Source organism: Salmo trutta, chromosome 38 (genome assembly GCF_901001165.1).
Source record: "Salmo trutta chromosome 38, fSalTru1.1, whole genome shotgun sequence".
NCBI lineage: Eukaryota > Metazoa > Chordata > Actinopteri > Salmoniformes > Salmonidae > Salmo > Salmo trutta.
The window spans coordinates 3157002-3175856 of NC_042994.1; the positions used below are offsets into that span (position 1 = coordinate 3157002).

Here is an 18855-nt window from a genome sequence, read left to right on the forward strand (position 1 = left end):
TTTTAAAGGATTTTATTTGTGATATCTTTGAACTTTCCTTATTGTGTATTAAGTGTGCTCCAGAAAGATTTTCACACATTTCATTGTGAATTGAATGATGTGTTGGTTGTTAGGAAGAGGCATCATGAGGGCAGGAAGCCAGCTCTGCCCATCAGTACTTATAGGTCATGTCAACCACAGACCTCACACTCTTCTGTTCTCTCACGGCCAGTAAGGTCTCCTACCAAACTCCTCTCTCTTCACACTGGAAATACACTTGATAATATCTTATACCTTACCATTCTACTTTTTATTGGTGATTTGTTATGTGGAACGAATGCTTGCATGTAAATGTCATTGTAAAACATACATACGAATGTGGTTTCATGTTTTCTTGTTTTGTTTTACATTGCTGATTGCATATACATTTTTTTTTTAAATATGTATTTTTTAAATGTTTAGTTGAATTATGTAGAAGAGACCAGGATATGTTGTTGCCCTGTGTCCCAATACTCAATGTTGTAGTCATGGTCCTGAGAATGAAACATGTTTTAAACAATCAACAGAGATTCACGTGTCTTACAGTGCTACACATCTGTTATAATAAGTGCTTTTTCCTGCTTAATTGAAGTATCAGATGTAGTTTTTCACCAGTTATAAAGTGTGTTTGTTGTCTCTCTTTATGTTTAATGTTGCAGGGAGGGAGATTCAACAATAGCCTTGAGAATAGCTAGACTCAAATATAACTCGGTTCCAAGTTGCTGTCAGGTAAAAGTAGACGATAGCAGACAGCAGGATTCTTAGTGAAAGGTGTGTTGTTGAACGTTTTCTTGGTTTTACTCAATCTGTATAGATTAGGTAGAATCTTTTCCAGGAACTTTCTGAAGTAAAATTAGCCTGGGGCAGCAGGTAGTCTAGTGGATAGAGCGTTGGGACAGCAACTGAAAGGTTGCTAAATCGAATCCCCGAGCTGACAAGGTAAACATCTGTAGTTCTGCCCTCTAACAAGGCAGTTAACCCACTGTTCCTAGGCCGTCATTGTAAATAAAAATGTCTTCTTATCTGACTTGCCTGGTTAAATAATGATGTGAGACGTTATGCTGTCATAACGTAATTGCGCTTGAATATCTAAATACATGTTTGATTGCTCTGGTCTAGGGGTGCATCAGTTGCAGCCTTGAGACTGGAATTCTCCCCTGCGAACTCCCTAATCCTTATCTGAACTCTGTGACAACAAAGTAACTGTACTGTAGCCTACACATTTCTTGTCTTAGTAAGAAACACTGAAGAAAACAATAGCTTCCATGATGGATCCGGTAAGTCTGGTTTCCATTTAACAGTATAGGCCTGCTGTGTTGTATAAATGTCTAGGTGTAGTTTTCATCATCTTTGATGCTCCACATTCCTGTGTTCGGTTTAAACTGCTGGACAAAAATAAACATGATTGTAAAACTTGTTAGGATATTTTTTCCGTCAGCAGAGTAGTCTACAACTATATCATGTTTGGAAATCTGTCATATTACCTAATTTATCTCTACTTCCTCCCAAACTGTGCACTTGTTCACCTCCACTGATTTGAAAATCATATTATCCATTATATGACCAGATACTCACTCTGACAGGGAAAATACATATTCTTCTTTGGGGTTTATCGGTGGTTGGCGTCCAACTTTATGGTACATTACACCACCTAATGTACTAGAGTGTGGGCCAGCAACAGGGATCGAGGAACTAAATCCTATCTGCCAGCCTCGTTTCTCTTAAAAAGTAGAAATATTTGCTCACACACGCAGGAGAGAATCCTTACTCCTGTCTTTGTGGTGTCAGAGAAATTCTATAGAAAGAGAGACTTCAAACAACATATTTATTATAAGATTTGCAAAAATGAAGCAATCAACCATCACTAAGAATAGTCAGTGTTGAAAGCTCAATGAACAGAGCTGTCTTTCGCCTTTTATTGAAAGTACATCCTTTTATATTTGACAGTTAGCCGATGTGCAGAAACAGCCACTGGAAACAGAGTTGTAAGAGGTAATTTAGCTCGTCTGTGTAGATCAAGATGGCTGATATCGGCACCACTCTGTTCCTCCCTGCACTTCCCACATAGCTACATTTCTGCCGATTGTAAACACAGGAGCTCACATATTGCGGTAGCACCCAAGCAGCTCATAAATCTGTACGCTCAGATTTATGAGCTGAGCGTACAAAACAAGCCTGTATCAGCAAAGAATATTAGCATATAACAATAGACAATTCTCTCAGTAAAATAGTAACATATACCATAGACAATTATCTAAGTAAAAACAGTATAGTATGTCTAATTTAACAGTATAGTAGAATAATATAATATTAAAATGTCCACCACAATGGAAAGAGATTTGCTCATTCAGGGTCACTGATAAAACACCAGAAAGCACAAATGTGTCATCTCCCTCCTCTCCGGCACCGGTTCCAGATCCCTAAATAAAGTTTCAATAGACTACTCTTTACAAGATGTTTTCTATCTCCCATTCTCAAACAGTTTATTAAGTCTAATTACCATGGTAACCTATGTATCATAATATGCAGCTCTGGATCCATATGTATCAAGTGTGTTGGAGTAGTAGTGCTGATCTAGGATCAGGTCCCCTATCCATGTATTCTCATTTTGATCTAAATGGCTTAATGTCATCATGGAAAATGTCATAGTGAACCTGTTTGTGTGTAGAGGGGGATGTTGAGGTGGGTGGGGGTGTTCAGAGCTGTATCTTATTTCAGTAACTCCTATTATCCATGAAATAACTGTATAATGTAGAATAAGGTTTCAACAATACTAGGTGTGTATTCATGAATTCAGTCGATCAGTATATTAAATCCATTATCTGCTCAACCACATCTGCTTCTCACTTCATTTATATGAGACAACTTATAAATGCAGAGGGTCTTTAACTTCATTATGACTCATTCTTATCACTTTACAAGATCTTTTAACGCCTAAAGAGTTTACAATTGTTTTAGTCTCCATTCCCTCAGGTGTTGCTTTATTATTCAGGAACATGTTAAGACCCTCAGAACCTTCCTTCGATTACCACTGTTGACTCAACAGTAGTAAAGATTTGTTTTTGTTTTGGTCCGTTCAACAACAGAGCGATACTTGCCTTGAATCAACAAGATTTTGTATCTATCTATATACCTTATGTCATGCCTTATTGGAATCGTTTTATTGATAATATCTGTTGTCTCACACATACATTCTTACTAACACAATTAAGGAAGTTTATTATAAAATTATTCATTCATATTACCCTGCCAACCACTATATGAAGAAGTACAAAAAAATAGATACATTCAAGTTGTATCTTTTGTAATGACCACCTAGAAACAGTGTTGCATCTTTTTTTTATGGTATTCATGTAAAGAATCTGTGGCAAGACATCAGTAGATTTATAATGGAACAAAATCATGAAGATTTGACACAATTATGGAGAGATGTACTGCATGAATTCTTTACCTACGATATAAATATTTTGGATGGATATTTTTATTTGTTGTTCACCCGCCGTACAGTAGGTGGCGGCAATACGCCAATAGGTGTAGTCTGCCATAAAATCTTAAAGGAGAACAAGCCAACAGAAAGTTGTTGACGAGGACAGCTAGCGACGAACAGTTCATATCATACAAAGAAACAGCTTCCACAATGGGTCGGGTAAGTCTGGTTTTAACATTATATGCCTGCTGTGTTTTATAAAATGTCTAGGCCTAGTTTTCATCATCTTTGAACCTTCACATTCCTGTTTAGTTCTGTTTGGGGCGGCAGGTAGCATAGTGGTTACAGCGTTGGCCCAGTAACCGAATCCCCGAGCTGACAAGGTAAACATCTGTCCCTGAACAAGGCTGTTAATCCATTGTTCATAGGCCGTCATTCTAAATAATATTATTTTTTTGTGTATCGGATTTGCGGTTACATTTTTTTTTTTAAGTAGCCTACAACTATATCATTTGTATTGTAATGACCCTGTGTTTATAAGCGCGGATATCGACTCTACCGCTCGAGCATGCTTTTGCGGCATTCTATAACGCGCTGGACTTCGGGCTAGAAGGTCGAGGGTTCGAGACCTGCTCCCTACTTGTTCCAGCAACATTTAAGGCAGTCCATTCAATCATGTTTAGGAATCTGTGACTATGACCTAATTCTCTCCTTCCTCCCGAAGTGTGCACATGTTCACATTCATTCACTGATTTCTTACGTATTAGCCATTACTTGACCAGATATTTAAGTGGCCGTTCTAACAAAGAAAATAAATGTCTGCAGTCCAAACACGTTGTTTTTCCCTTTATTTGGACGGTTGAAGTGTTGTAGAGGAGTGGGCGTAGCAGCACTACACTCTTAGAAAAAAAGGGTGCTATCTAGAACCTTAAAGGGTTCTTCGGCTGTCCCCATAGGAGAACCCTTTTGAGTTTCAGGTAGAACCTCTTTGGATGTATCCCCGTCGAAACCGGATGCAGTTTGATTGGCAATTCCCTAACGTTGACCCTCGATTTAGCTTGAAGGAGCGAGTGAACAACTTTGGTCACTTGCGGGGTTGATATGACCCACAATTCATTGCAAAATGTAGTCACATTGTCAAAATCTGGTGGCCGCTAAGTGTCACATTTAATCAACACCCTGCATTTTCGGTATCTCAGTAAAAATATGAAGCTAGCTTGCAATTATAAAAATATATATTAGTGTTGGTAAATTGGCTTAGTTTTGTAGTGAGGAGTGCAATTCTGAAATGTATTGGAATAAATGACCAAACTATAAAACTAGCTAGCCAGCTATGGGTAACTGTAGCTAGCTACCTGACAGGAGCGCTAGTGTTGGGGATTTTCCAGTACCTATACTGTTTTCTTAGAAGTAGTCAGCAGAATCGATATGGAGTTTACCATTAGTATATGTGTAAGCAGAACCAATGTGTATGTGCAAGCTGAGTCAATACAGGCTTAACCATTCTGGGTCATGCCTGGTCTTCTGACGGCTTTTGGACAAGCACATTAGTTAATCATTTATAGGCACCATTAGCCTGGTCTTGTGAAGGCCATTGGACATGCACATTAGTTAATCATTTACAGGAACCACTAGACATGTACCTGTATTAGGAAGGTACAGTTGATGTCGGAAGTTTACATCCACCTTAGCCAAATACATTTAAACTCAGTTTTTCACAATTCCTGACATTTAATCCTAGTAAAAATTCCCTGTCTTAGGTCAGTTAGGATCACCACTTTATTTTAAGAATGTGAAATGTCAGAATAATAGTAGAGTGATTTATTTCAGCTTTTATTTCCTTCATCACATTCCCAGTGGGTCAGAAGTTTACATACACTCAATTAGTATTTGGAATCATTGCCTTTAAATTGTTTAACTTGGGTCAAATGTTTCGGGTAGCCTTCCACAAGCTTCCCACAATAAGTTGGGTGAATTTTGGCCCATTCCTCCTGACAGAGCTGGTGTAACTGAGTCAGGTTTGTAGGCCTCTGCTTCAATATATCCACATAATTTTCCTTCCTCATGATGCCATCTATTTTGTGACATGCACCAGTCCCTCCTGCAGCAAAGCACCCCCACAACATGATGCTGCCACCCCCGTGCTTGACGGTTGGGATGGGGTTCTTCAGCTTGCAAGCCTTTCCCTTTTTCCTCCAAACATAACGATGGTCATTTTGGCCAAACAGTTATATTTTTGTTTCATCAGACCAGAGGACATTTCTCCAAAAAGTACGATCTTTGTCCCCATGTGCCGTTGCAAACAGTAGTCTGGCTTTTTTATGGTGGTTTTGGAGCAGTGGCTTCTTCCTTGCTGAGCGGCCTTTCAGGTTATGTCGATATAGGACTCGGTTTACTGTGGATATAGATACTTTTGTACCTGTTTCCTCCAGCATCTTCACAAGGTCCTTTGCTGTTGTTCTGGGATTGATTTTCACTTTTCGCAACAAAGGACGTAAATCTCTTGGAGACAGAACGCGTCTCCTTCCTGAGCTATATGATGGCTGCGTGGTCCCATAGTGTTTATACTTGCATACAATTGTTTGTTCAGGTGAACGTGGTACCTTCAGGCGTTTGGAAATTGCTCTTTAAGATGAACCAGACTTGTGGAGGTTTACATTTTTTTTCTGAGGTCTTGACTGATTTATTTTGATTTTCACATGATGTCAAGCAAAGAGGCACTGGGTTTGAAGGTAGGCCTTGAAATACATCCACAGGTACACCTCAAATGATGTCAATTAGCCTATCAGAAGCTTCTAAAGCCATGACATTTTCTGGAGTTTTCCAAGCTGTTTAAAGGCACAGTCAACTTGGTGTATGTAAACTTCTGACCCACTGAAATTGTGATACAGTGAAATAATCTGTCTGTAAACAATTGTTGGAAAAATTACTTGTGTCATGCACAAAGTAGATGTCCTAACTGACTTGCCAAAACAAGAGTTTGTTAACAAGAAATTTGTAGAGTGGTTTAAAAACTAGTTTTAATGACGCCAACCTAAATGTATGTAAACTTCTGACTTCAACTGTGTGTGTATATATGTACATATATATATATTTTTTGTAATGTACTATGGTGATGCCACCAATATAATCTAAGATGGGTGTAAGTAAGTCAGAAGTGAGACAAAAAGATAATGGTGGTGAAATGTCAAAGGGTATTTTGCATAAAGAGGAGTGACTAAGTAAGGGTGAAACTGTATAAAAGGAGTGTGCTGAGACTGGTGAAGTCAGATGATCCTTGGACCAGCTTGGCTTTGTAATAGTCTATTTTAATTTAATGTTCCGGTATCTGAGAAATATTATTGGACCAATATTTCCACGACGCTAGCTAGATACGTTAGCTTACTAGGTACGTTGATAGCTTTAGTTTGGTTGTTTTTAAGTTAAACTTCAAGATTTCCACCAAGGACGTTGCCTCCGATCTTCACTCTCCCTCGCTTGGGCAAGGGACATTTTAAGGTACACTCGGATGTAAAACGCAATTCAAGGGCTGAGGGTTTAGGACCGAGGGTTGTTGAGTTTGTAACGCGGCTGGAAGGTAATCGGGAAGAGGCAAGATCAGGTGGGACCATTATAGCCAATGAGATGGCAGATATGTGTGTTTTCACTAGTTGCCACAATGTTGAACATCTATATCGTATTTTTATTTATTTAGGGTTAGGCATAAAGTTAGTGTTTTCAAGGTTAGGGTTAAAATCACATTTAAAAAGATCAGTTGTAGAAATGGATGTGGTTTATGGCTTTGTTTGTGGTAACTAGTGACGACCAGGTACTACTCCCATACAAAGTGTTTTATTCCTCAAAGTTGCCGGGATGTCACGTGTCCTACTTTTACCAATACACTCCTAACAACCAACTCGTTACGAAAATGTATATATGATCAAATAAGCCAAAGCCAGATTTTGGGCCTAGTTATCCCTCTTGCTTCTCCTCTTCCGCGTTGTTTGATAGGAAATGACTGGTATAAGAAATATGGTGGAAACTAGCCCATGCCCACCAATCCAATGCTCTTAGATTTGTGGGTTGTAGTGAACGATTGAACATTTCAGGTAAAAGGAGATATTCGAGGGATGCACCCAAATCAGAGGTTTAGACTGAATTAATACAATATTTGGTTTAATGATCAACTGTAAACTTCTTGTGGCCAACAGGACAAAGCTAGTCCGTCCCCCTCCACCCTACAGGAGTCCCCAGGTCCACCGCCTCTCCGTACTTTACTGCTGGTTCTGGGCGACTGTAGGAAAACACCAGGGCAGAGTGGAACTGAGAGACGAGAAGAGGAACATGGAGATATGATTTCATTAAGTAAGAACCATGGTGTGTGGATTAGTCTGCTTCTGTAACAATTAATTGGTAAATTTATATATTGATGAAAATATTTGGTAGTTCCACCCAATTTTGAGAAGTGTAACTTGGTCCCCCCCAAAAAACATTTCATTTCACCTAATTTTAACATTCTTTCATGAAGAGCACATGTTCGATTTCATAAAAACATGTTTTCCATCTCAAGAGGTTATATGAAAATACATACTGTAGTAAGTGTCAATGTGCTAAATAAAGTAGCAGGGGATTACTGAAAACAACAAAACCACTAGTTTATATTGGTAAAATAGTCCTTTAAATCAGCCACACATTTGCTTATGACAGGGATGGAAGCTAGTTTTGTTCCACGGGGAGTGAAAAAATGTAATGCTAGCTTCACAAAAACATTATTCTACCATACCAATTTCTGGATAAAATGGTTCACTTGCTCAGTTTTCTATAAAAAACACCATAGAATCGATAAGACTAGAACCAGAAAATCTGATTTGACGTTCAATGTTTCTTTTGCCCAAAAAAATGTAGAGAACAGTTTCACCATATTAAAACATGGGTTGATCTTAAAATGAGGGACAGATGTAAATGAATCACTAATTACATGAAATAAATAATGTTCAGAAATGACTGTCAAAGTAACCAAATAACTAGGGCTTTACATGTACACTCATAATTTGACATTAAACTAGTTATGGCAGTAGGCTGAGTATGGCATTAGTCATGTAAACACCTTACTCTGCTTATCTTAATTGGTGTAAGTTCATAACCGAAGTAAGGATACACCTTTAAAACACCTGGTTTTCTGAGCAATCTTTAGAATTATTAGGACATGTGAACACTTTAATCAGAGTTATAGAGGTGTATTTAATCTGTGCATGTGCTAACACAAGCAGCGCCAGCTAAATTCTTTTGCTCGAGTCCTGTGAGTTCAGGAAAAACTGAAAGTATGCAGCTTAGAAATAGTTTTCACATACAAACTTTATACTGCGTCAAAATAATAACATAGTCGCTGTGGTAGAACGTTTATTTTGATTGATAAATGCTGAAAATTGCCAAAGTCCCGTCAGGTAGCCTGATTTCAGATGTGTCCATGTAAACAGGTTTATTAGGGAAATTGTTATTTCATAGCATGTCAACATTTAAATCAATCTCTTATATTAATTGACTTCACAATAATCATATTATTCTGCGCTTGTAACTTTACTCAAAGATGGTAAAACTTGGAGAAATGATTTTATTAGTTGGGTTAAAATCTTTCTAGAAGTTCTACAGGGTTGATGGAGGGACTTGTCAAAATTCAGAAATTTGTCACTTTAGCAAGTCTTTATTCATATTATTTAATAACAGATTTAAAATGTAATACTGGTGCACAATTTCTCCTTGGAAAAATATGAAAGGGAAGCAAAAGGCATTCATTTCATGGAAGGACCCATCTGTTTATGGACCCATATTTACAAAACCTAACTATTCAATGTCTTTGTTTCACAGGGGACATCCCTAATCGTTGCTCTCTTAGAGGGAGGGGCTTATCATCTGGAGAGCCTCAACAACATCATGATGTTTACAAGAAAGAGAAGAGTCTCTCCAGACCAGAACACGTCAAGAAACACCAGCATAGAGGTATAGGGAAGAAATCTCACCGCTGCTGCTCTGACTGTGGGAAGAGTTTGGCTGAACAAGACTTGACAATTCATGAGCAAATTCACACTCTAGAGCATGCATCTAAAACCTTGAAATCTCATCTGAGAACTCATTCAGGGGAGGGACCTTATACCTGCTTAGATTGTGGAAAATACTTAAATCAGTCAGGAGCCCAGACTAAACGCAAACACACAGGAGAGAAGCCTTATAGCTGTGATCAGTGTGGGAAGAGCTTCAATAAGTCAGGACACCTGACTACACACCAGCGCATACACACAGGAGAGAAGCCTTATAGCTGTGATCAGTGTGGGAAGAGCTTCAATCAATCAGGATCCCTGACTACACACCAGCGCATACACACAGGAGAGAAGCCTTATAGCTGTGATGAGTGTGGGAAGAGCTTCAGTCGATCAAGAGACCTGACTACACACCAACGCATACACACTGGAGAGAAGCCTTATAGCTGTGATCAGTGTGGGAAGAGCTTTGCTCAATCTGGAATCCTGGCTACACACCAACACATACACACAGGAGAGAAGCCTTATAGCTGTGATCAGTGTGGGAAGAGCTTCAGTCAATCAGGACACCTGACTATACACCAACGCATACACACAGGAGAGAAGTCTTATGGCTGTGATCAGTGTGGGGAGAGCTTCAGTCAATCAGGACACCTGGCTATACACCAGCGCATACACACAGGAGAGAAGCCTTATAGCTGTGATCAGTGTGGGAAGAGCTTCAATCAATCAGGAGCCCTGACTATACACCAACGCATACACACAGGAGAGAAGCCTTATAGCTGTGATCAGTGTGGGAAGATTTTCAATCACTCAGGAGCCCTGACTAGACACCAACGCATACACAATGGAGAGAAGCCTTATAGTTGTGATCAGTGTGGGAAGATTTTCAATCACTCAGGAGCCCTGACTATACACCAACGCATGCACACAGGAGAGAAGCCTTATAGCTGTGATCAGTGTGGGAAGAGCTTCAATCACTCAGGAGCCCTGACTACACACCAACGCATACACACAGGAGAGAAACCTTATAGCTGTGATCAGTGTGGGAAGAGCTTCAATCACTCAGGAGCCCTGACTAGACACCAACGCATACACACAGGAGAGAAGCCTTATAGCTGTGATCAGTGTGGGAAGAGCTTCAGTCGATCAGGAGACCTGACTACACACCAGCGCATACACACAGGAGAGAAGCCTTATAGCTGTGATCAGTGTGGGAAGAGCTTCAGTCAATCAGGACACCTGGCTATACACCAGCGCATACACACAGGAGAGAAGCCTTATAGCTGTGATCAGTGTGGGAAGAGCTTCAATCAATCAGGAGCCCTGACTATACACCAACGCATACACAATAGGGAGAAGCCTTATAGCTGTGATCAGTGTGGGAAGAGCTTCAATCAATCAGGAGCCCTGGCTATACACCAGCGCATACACAATTGAGAGAAGCCTTATAGCTGTGATCAGTGTGGGAAGATTTTCAATCACTCAGGAGCCCTGACTATACACCAACGCATACACACAGGAGAGAAGCCTTATAGCTGTGATCAGTGTGGGAAGAGCTTCAATAAGTCAGGACACCTGACTAAACACCAGCGAATACATACAGGAGAGAAATCTTACTCCTGTCTATGTGGAAAGAGCTTTGCTGGTTCAGGGTCACTGAAAAAACACCAGAAAGCACAAACGTTTTCTTTCATCTCCCTCCTCTCTGGCACTGGTTCCAGATCCCTAAGTAAGTTTAAATAGAAAACATGTTAAGAGTCATGTCTCCCATTATCTAACAGTTTACTAAGTCTGATTGCCATGGTAACCTGTGTAGCATAATATGCAGCTCTGCATCCATATGTATCAAGTGTCTTGGAGTAGGAGTGCTGTGTGTGGGATGGGGTGGGGGTGTTCAGCGCTGTATCTTTTATTTTAACTCATATTATCCATTAAATAATGTATAATAAAATCTTTCACCACTAGTAGGTGTATATTCATGTGTGTGGGAAATGTTGTCTGAAGGGAGAGCCTTGAATTGTACTGCTTGTCTCATACAATCATTGGTTCCTGTAGGTGCTGGGTAGAGATGTGAGGGGGAGACGGTCATGACCCCCTCAGCCATTTTGACAGAACATCCAGAATATGTTCTATAAGTTACATGCAGGAACCAAATGTTAATGATGAATAATGTAAATCATGCAAATATAACTTGTCTGTGTAAGCAGTATATAAGAGAACTAACGGGACTGCCCCGAAAGAGCTCCCGACCGAAGTGTACTATGGTGCATTAAGTTTGTTGCAACCTCTCCAGCTTGCTGATAATAAAGAATGATGCATTTAAGTTTGACAGTCCTTGGTAGTAATTTCCACGAGACATGTATTGAAAAATACATTAAATCCTTTATCTTATGTTGCACTGCATGAGGCAAATGGTGGTCACACCAGATACTGACTACTGTTTTTTTAAGGGATCTGTGACCAACAGATGCATAACAGTTGCATAACAGCTGTTTCCTCCAACATCTTCAGAAGGTCCTTTTCTGTTGTTCTGGGATTGATTTGCACTTCTCGCACCAAATACGTTCATCTCTAGGAGACAGAACGCATCTCCTTCCTGAGTGGTATGACGGTTGCATGGTCCCATGGTGTTTATACTTGCGTACTAGTGTTTGTACAGGTGAACGTGGTACCTTCAGATGTTTGGAAATTGCTCCCAAGGATGAACCAGACTTGTGGAGGTCTACAATGTTTTTCTGAGGTCTTGGCTGATTTCTTTAGATTTTCCCATGGTGTCAAGCAAAGAGGCACTGAGTTTGAAGGTAGGCCTTGAAATACATCCACAGGTACACCTCCAATTGACACAAATTATGTCAATTAGCCTATCAGAAGCTTCTAAAGCCATGACATCATTTTCTGGAATTTTCCAAGCTGTGTAAAGGCACAGTCAACTCAGTGTATGTAAACTTCTGACTCACTGGAATTTAATTATAAGTGAAATAATCTGTCTGTAAACAATTGTTGAAAAAATTAATTGCGTCATGCACAAAGTAGATGTCTTAACCAACTTGCCAAAACTATAGTTTGTTAACAAGAAATTTGTGGAGTGGTTGAAAAACGAGTTTTAATGACTCCAACCTAAGTGTATGTAAACTTCTGACTTCAACTGTACATGTATTTAGATGTTTTTATATTTTTTCAGTCGTGGCAAGAAAGGAGATGCATGGACAGCATATCTAAACCTGAGTCGAGTAAAGGTAAGGAGGGTTCACCTAGGGAGCTCCTACATTGGCGGCACGTAGCCTAATGGTTAGAGCATTGGGCCAGTAACTGAAAGGTAACTGGATTGAATCCCCGAGCTGGCAACATAAAAATCTGTCGTTCTGCCACGGAGCAAAGAAGTTAACCCACTATACCCTGAGCGCTGAAGACGTGGATGTTGATTACGGCAGCCCCCTGCACCTCTGATTCAGAGGGGTTGGGTTAAATGTGGAAGACACATTTCAGTTGAAGGCGTTCAGTTGTACAACTGACTAGGTATTTCCCAACACCTCTGAATCAGAGAGGTGCGGGGGGCTGCCTTAATCAACATATTCGGCACCCGGGGAACAGTGGGTTAACTGCTTTGCTCCAGGGCAGAACAAAATATTTTTACCTTGTCAGCTCGGGGATTCAATCCATCAATCTTTTGTTTACTGGCCCAATACTCTAACCACTAGGCTACCAAACTCATCATTTCAAATGCATCTATAACATCTGATACAAGTATTCTATATGTATTAGGTACTACTACGGTGGTAGCAGGTGACCCCTCCTTTAATAATCAGATTTCATAAATGTACAGGGTCCATTTTGACCCAAGACAACAATTCAGACTAAGAATTTACCAAAGGTCAGATCATAATGAATACTAGTATTATATGGACAGAGTCAATATGATCCCAGATCAGCACTCCTACTCTGATGGTGAATTCTCTCTCTCCGATAATCCTTTCTATAATTTCAGATTGACCCCCTGATCTATGATTCGTAGATGTGGGTGAGTGGACTTGCAGATCTGGGACTAGCCTAGCAACAGCATCTCTTCTCAACTATCGGCAAGGATTTATTTGACATCCAATCATCATGAGAGATGCTTTATTCTGCATTAAACACTTCTATTGTGGTCTCCCCTCAATATATTACAGGAGAGGTGAGCACCTATCAGTTCCTGCTGCTGTCCTTCACCCCTCAGTGCAGACTTCTGACCATCGCTTAGGCCAGGAAGAAGTCAGCCAAGTTCATCGCCATGCAACGCACTACTGATTGAGGTAGACTGTAGACTTTGAATAGCAACTGACTGACTGACAGGCAGGCAGACACACACACACTCACATTTGACCTTTCTAAATGTAACGTAATAATCGTCAGAAGACGTACAATCGAGAATGATTATATTCCTTCAGGGGACAGAGCTGTAAGGGAGCTGTTGCATGTTTGAAAATGTAGAGAAGTTAATTCTTGAAAACATTATTTTCTATATTAGTTTAGGGTTTATCAAATCCTGACCTGAAGTGTGCCTTTCAACTAATCTATTTTGTTTTCCAACCCTCAGGAGACCATGAGAAGGGAGTAGGCCACCTGACCAACACCATTGCTGTGTGTGGTTAAAACCTCTCTAGGCTAGGCGTGCCGCTAGCGACCCACCTCGACAACATCCGGTGAAATTGCAGAGCGCCAAATTCAAATGACAGAAATAGTCATAACAAACATTCATAAAAATACAAGTGTTATATATGGACATAAAGATTAACTTCTTCTTAATCCAGCCGCTTTGTCAGATTTCAAAAAGGCTTTACGGCGAAAGCATACCATGTGATTATCTGAAGACAGCGCCCCGCTTACAAAAGCATACAAACATTTTCCAACCAAGTAGAGGAGTCACGAAAGTCAGAAATAGCGATAAATGAATCACTTACCTTTGAAGATCTTCATCTGGTTGCAATCACAAGGGTCCCAGCAACATAATAAATGGTCATTTTGTTCGATAAAGTCCCTTTTTATATACCAAAAACTCCACTGGCTCAAAGGTGGTCAAAACATGCAGACGAATAGATCATAATAGTACCGGTAAAGTTCGTCGAAACATGTCAAATGATGTTTATAATTAATCCATAGGTTGTCAATTGTCTAAATAATCGATAATATTTCAACTGGACAATAGCGTATTCAATAGAAAGGAAAAACAACGAAGGGCGCACACACAGTCACGTGCACAAACCAGTACTGCATGATTCCCTAGTCCCCTGACAGAAAGGTCTCATTCTTCTTCATTTTTCAGAAAACAAGCCTGAAACAATGTCTAAAGACTGGTGACATCTAGTGGAAGCCATAGGAACTGCAATTTGGGCCCTAACCCATTAGATAATCAATAGGCTTTCAATGAAAAACCACTCACATCAAAAAATCCCACTTCCTGGATGGATTTTTCTCAGGTTTTCACCTGCCATATCAATTCTGTTATACTCACAGACATTATTTTAACAGTTTTGGAAACTTTAGAGTGTTTTCTATCCATGCATATGCATATCCTAGCTTCTGTGCCTGAGTAACAGGCAGTTTACATTGGGCACCTCATTCATCCAAACTTCCCGATACTGCCCCCTATCCCGAGGTTAAGTTTGCTGATGACACAAATAGTCTGATCACCGACAATGACGAAACAGCCTATAGGGTGGAGGTCAGAGAACTGGCAGTGTGGTGCCAGGACAACAACCTCTCTCTCAGTGTGAGCAAGACAAAGGAACTGATCGTGGACTACAGGAAAAGGTGGGCCGAACAGGCTCCCATTAACATCGACGGGGCTGTAGTGGAGCGGGTCGAGAGTTTCAAGTTCCTTGGTGTCCACATCACCAACGAACTATCATGGTCCAAACACACTAAGACAGTCATGAAGAGGGCACAACAAAACCTTTTCCCCCTCAGGAGACTTAAAAGATTTGGCATGGGTCCCCAGATCCTCAAAAAGTTATACAGCTGCACCATCGAGAGCATCCTGACCGGTTGCATCACCGCCTGGTATGGCAACTGCTCGGCATCTGACCATACAGAGGGTAATGCGTACGGCCCAGTATATCACTGGGGCCAAGCTTCATGCCATCCAGGACCTATATAATAGGCGGTGTCAGAGAAAAGCCCATAAAATTGTCAGAGACTACAGTCACCCAAGTCATAGACTGTTTTCTCTGCTACCGCACGGCAAGCAGTACCAGAGCGGTACCGGAGATGGTGTTAAGGACCAAAAGGCTCCAAGCCATAAGACTGCTGAACAATTAATCAAATATTTACATTGACAACCCTCTCCCCTCCATTTGTTTTGTACTCGCTGTTTATTATCTATGCATAGTCACTTCACCCCTACCTACATGTACAAATGAGGTGCAATAGTGATACTAAATGCAGTAGACTATGAAAGGGCCATTCTGAGACAACTTAGTGATGATGAATTTTACAAAAGACTCCCAAAGGACCCTACTAATCAATTCAAGTCTCTGATCCATGATAAATTGTAAAAATTGTTGAATGAAGTGGAAATTACAAAGACAGAATATGAGCATATGAAAGTTGACTGCCCAACCACACCTGTAATATACACTCTACCCAAAATTCACAAGAGCATGACACCACCTATACCAGGCAGGCCCATTGTGAGTAGTAATGGATCTCTGACAGAGAATATCTCTACCTTTGTAGACCATTTTGTGAGACCCTGGGTGATCTCCCTCCCCACGTATACTAGAGACTCTATTGATTTGATCAATTTTTACAAATCTGTGGTCCATATACCTGAAAATTCTATTCTGTGTACTTTTGATGTTACCAGTCTATATACTAACATCCCCCATCAGGGCAGTCTAGAGGCCCTCATGTTCTACCTCAATAAACGTCCTCCTAATGCTCTACCCAGCACCAATTCTATTGTGGACTTGGCTGAACTGGCACTACCCTCCAACTATTTTCTCTTCAGAGGAGACTTCTTCCTCCAGACCAAAGGGACAGCGATGGGGAGCACTATGGCTCCTAATTATACTAACCTATATCTAGGAATGTTTGAAAAACAGGTGGTGCTGAATTCAGACCTTAACCCTTTTCTCTCCAATATTCTCCTAATTTGGAGATATTTGGATGACATTTTCTTGATCTATACAGGCACCCAGGAAGAACTTTTGGAAATCCATGCTTATCTTAACTTTATGAATGAACACCTTCACTTCACCATTAACCTCTGGACGGGCTGACATCCAGCGAAAAATCCTATCGCCATTTGCATAACAAAATTAAAAAAAAATGTTCTTCCAAATATAGGACTATTTTATATCGTTTTATAGATACACCTCTCCTGAATCGAACCACGTTGTCCGATTTCAAAAAGGCTTTACAGCAAAAGCAAAACATTAGATTATGTTAGAGGAGTATATCGTAAAAGTAGCCACATAGCCATTTTCCGACCAACCACATGCATCACAAATAACCAAAAAACAGCTAAATGCAGCACTAACCTTTGACAATCTTCATCAGATGACACTCCTAGGACATCATGTTACACAATACATGCATTCTTTTGTTCGATAAAGTTCATATTTATATATAAAACATCATTTTACATCGGCGCGTGACGTTAACTATTTTTCCTCAAATGCGTCAGGTGAAACAGCACTACAATTTACTAAATTACTAATCGAAAACATTTTTAAAATGTAATATTGTCATTCTAAGATTTATAGATTAGCATCTCTTGAAAGCACCTGCAATGCCAGATTTAAAAAGAACTTTACTGGGTAATCACACTTTGCGATAAAAGGGGATGCGATACTCAGAAAAATAGGCTAGCAATACAGGTCAGCGCCATCTTGGAACAATCGCATATCAAATCTAGTCTTGTATACTATTGTCAATAATCCCTTACCTTTGATTATCTTCATCAGAAGGCACTTCTAGGCATCCCAGGTCCACAACAAATGTATTTTCGTTCGAAAAAGTTAATCCTTTATGTCTTCTTGTTAGCGCGTTCTGAAGGCTGCACCAAAAGTACCGTCGTGCGCGGGACTCCTCTCTTACCAAAATAGATTTTTTTTTAATTTAAGTTCGTTCAAACATGTCAAACGTTGTCCAACCTAAATCTTTAGGGCCTTTTTCAACCAGAGCTCCAATAACATTCAAGGGGGACGATTGCATTGTCTTTCAAAACGTTTCGAAAGGGGCGAGTAGCCGGGGCGCCGGCGTCATAATGGTGATGGCCCTCCCCATGTGACCACGTTCCACAGACTCTCATTCTGTCAGTTTTCACAGTAGAAGGCTCAAACCACGTTGTAAAGACTGGGGACATTTAGTGGAAGCAATAGGAAGTGCTCAATGAACCATAGCTCACGGTGTGATTTATAGGCAAAGTGATGAAGTTGAGTCCGCAATTCAGAATTCCACATCCTGTTACGATCTGTCTCGGGGTTTTGACTGCCATATGAGTTCTGTTATACTCACAGACACCATTCAAACAGTTTTAGAAACTTTAGGGTGTTTTCTATCCACAAGTATTAATTATATGCATATCCTAGCTTCTGAGTTTGAGTAGGAGGCCGTTGAAAATGGGCACGAATTTATTTCAAAAAGCGCTGTAGCGCCCCCTATCCTAGGCGACCGTCAAGAGGTTTTAACTATGACCTATCACAAATCAGTTTTCTTGATGTGATGGTTATTAAGGACAAACATCCCTACAGATCTCTATAGGAAACCTACGGACAGGAATACCCTCCTTAGAGGTGACAGCTTTCATCCACGTCCACTTATTAAAAGTCTACCTATCAGCCAATTCAGTCGTATCAGAAGAATATGCAGCTCTGATGCTGCTTATCAGAGACAGACCACGGACCTCACACAAAGTTTAAGGAAAGGGGGTACAAAGACAATTGGGTAAAACATGCCAATGATCGTTTTGAAGGACTAACACAGTTGGAAAGCTTAAAACCAAGAGTAAAAGAAAAAGCAGAACATGTCCCATCATGCTTTACCCAATTCTCACCATTGGGGAAGGCATTTAAGGACATATAAGGAAGCACTGGTACATTATTGATACTGACCCACAATTGAAACCCATTTTTAAATAACCTCCACGTATGGTTTTTAAAAGACCCCCAAACGTGAGAGATACTGTGGTTAAATCTGATTACCCACCAGAGAAAAGGGGAAAAAAATTTGGACAAGGTTCCGGAGAGTAATTACAAATGTGGCCGATGTGCTCAATGCAGCTTCACGTACAAATGCAACTCATTTACACACCCCTGCACAGGACAAAGATTTAAGATCAAGGGCCTGATTACCTTCATGTCCACCAATGTTATTTACATGTTGACATGTCCTTGTGGTCTGTCTTACATAGGG

The 18855-nt window shown here is 40.3% G+C and overlaps 1 protein-coding gene across 1 annotated transcript; it reads left to right on the top strand.

The window, feature by feature from the left end:
• Positions 1-1262: 1262 nt before the first annotated feature.
• Positions 1263-10503, top strand: LOC115177753 (zinc finger protein 501; the record flags this gene model as incomplete). The annotated part of the gene is made up of 3 exons (XM_029738724.1): positions 1263-1295; positions 7636-7801; positions 9290-10503. Coding segments are annotated over exons 1-3 (1392 nt in total), but the record flags the coding sequence as incomplete, so codon positions are not given.
• Between the last annotated feature and the right edge of the window lie 8352 nt (positions 10504-18855).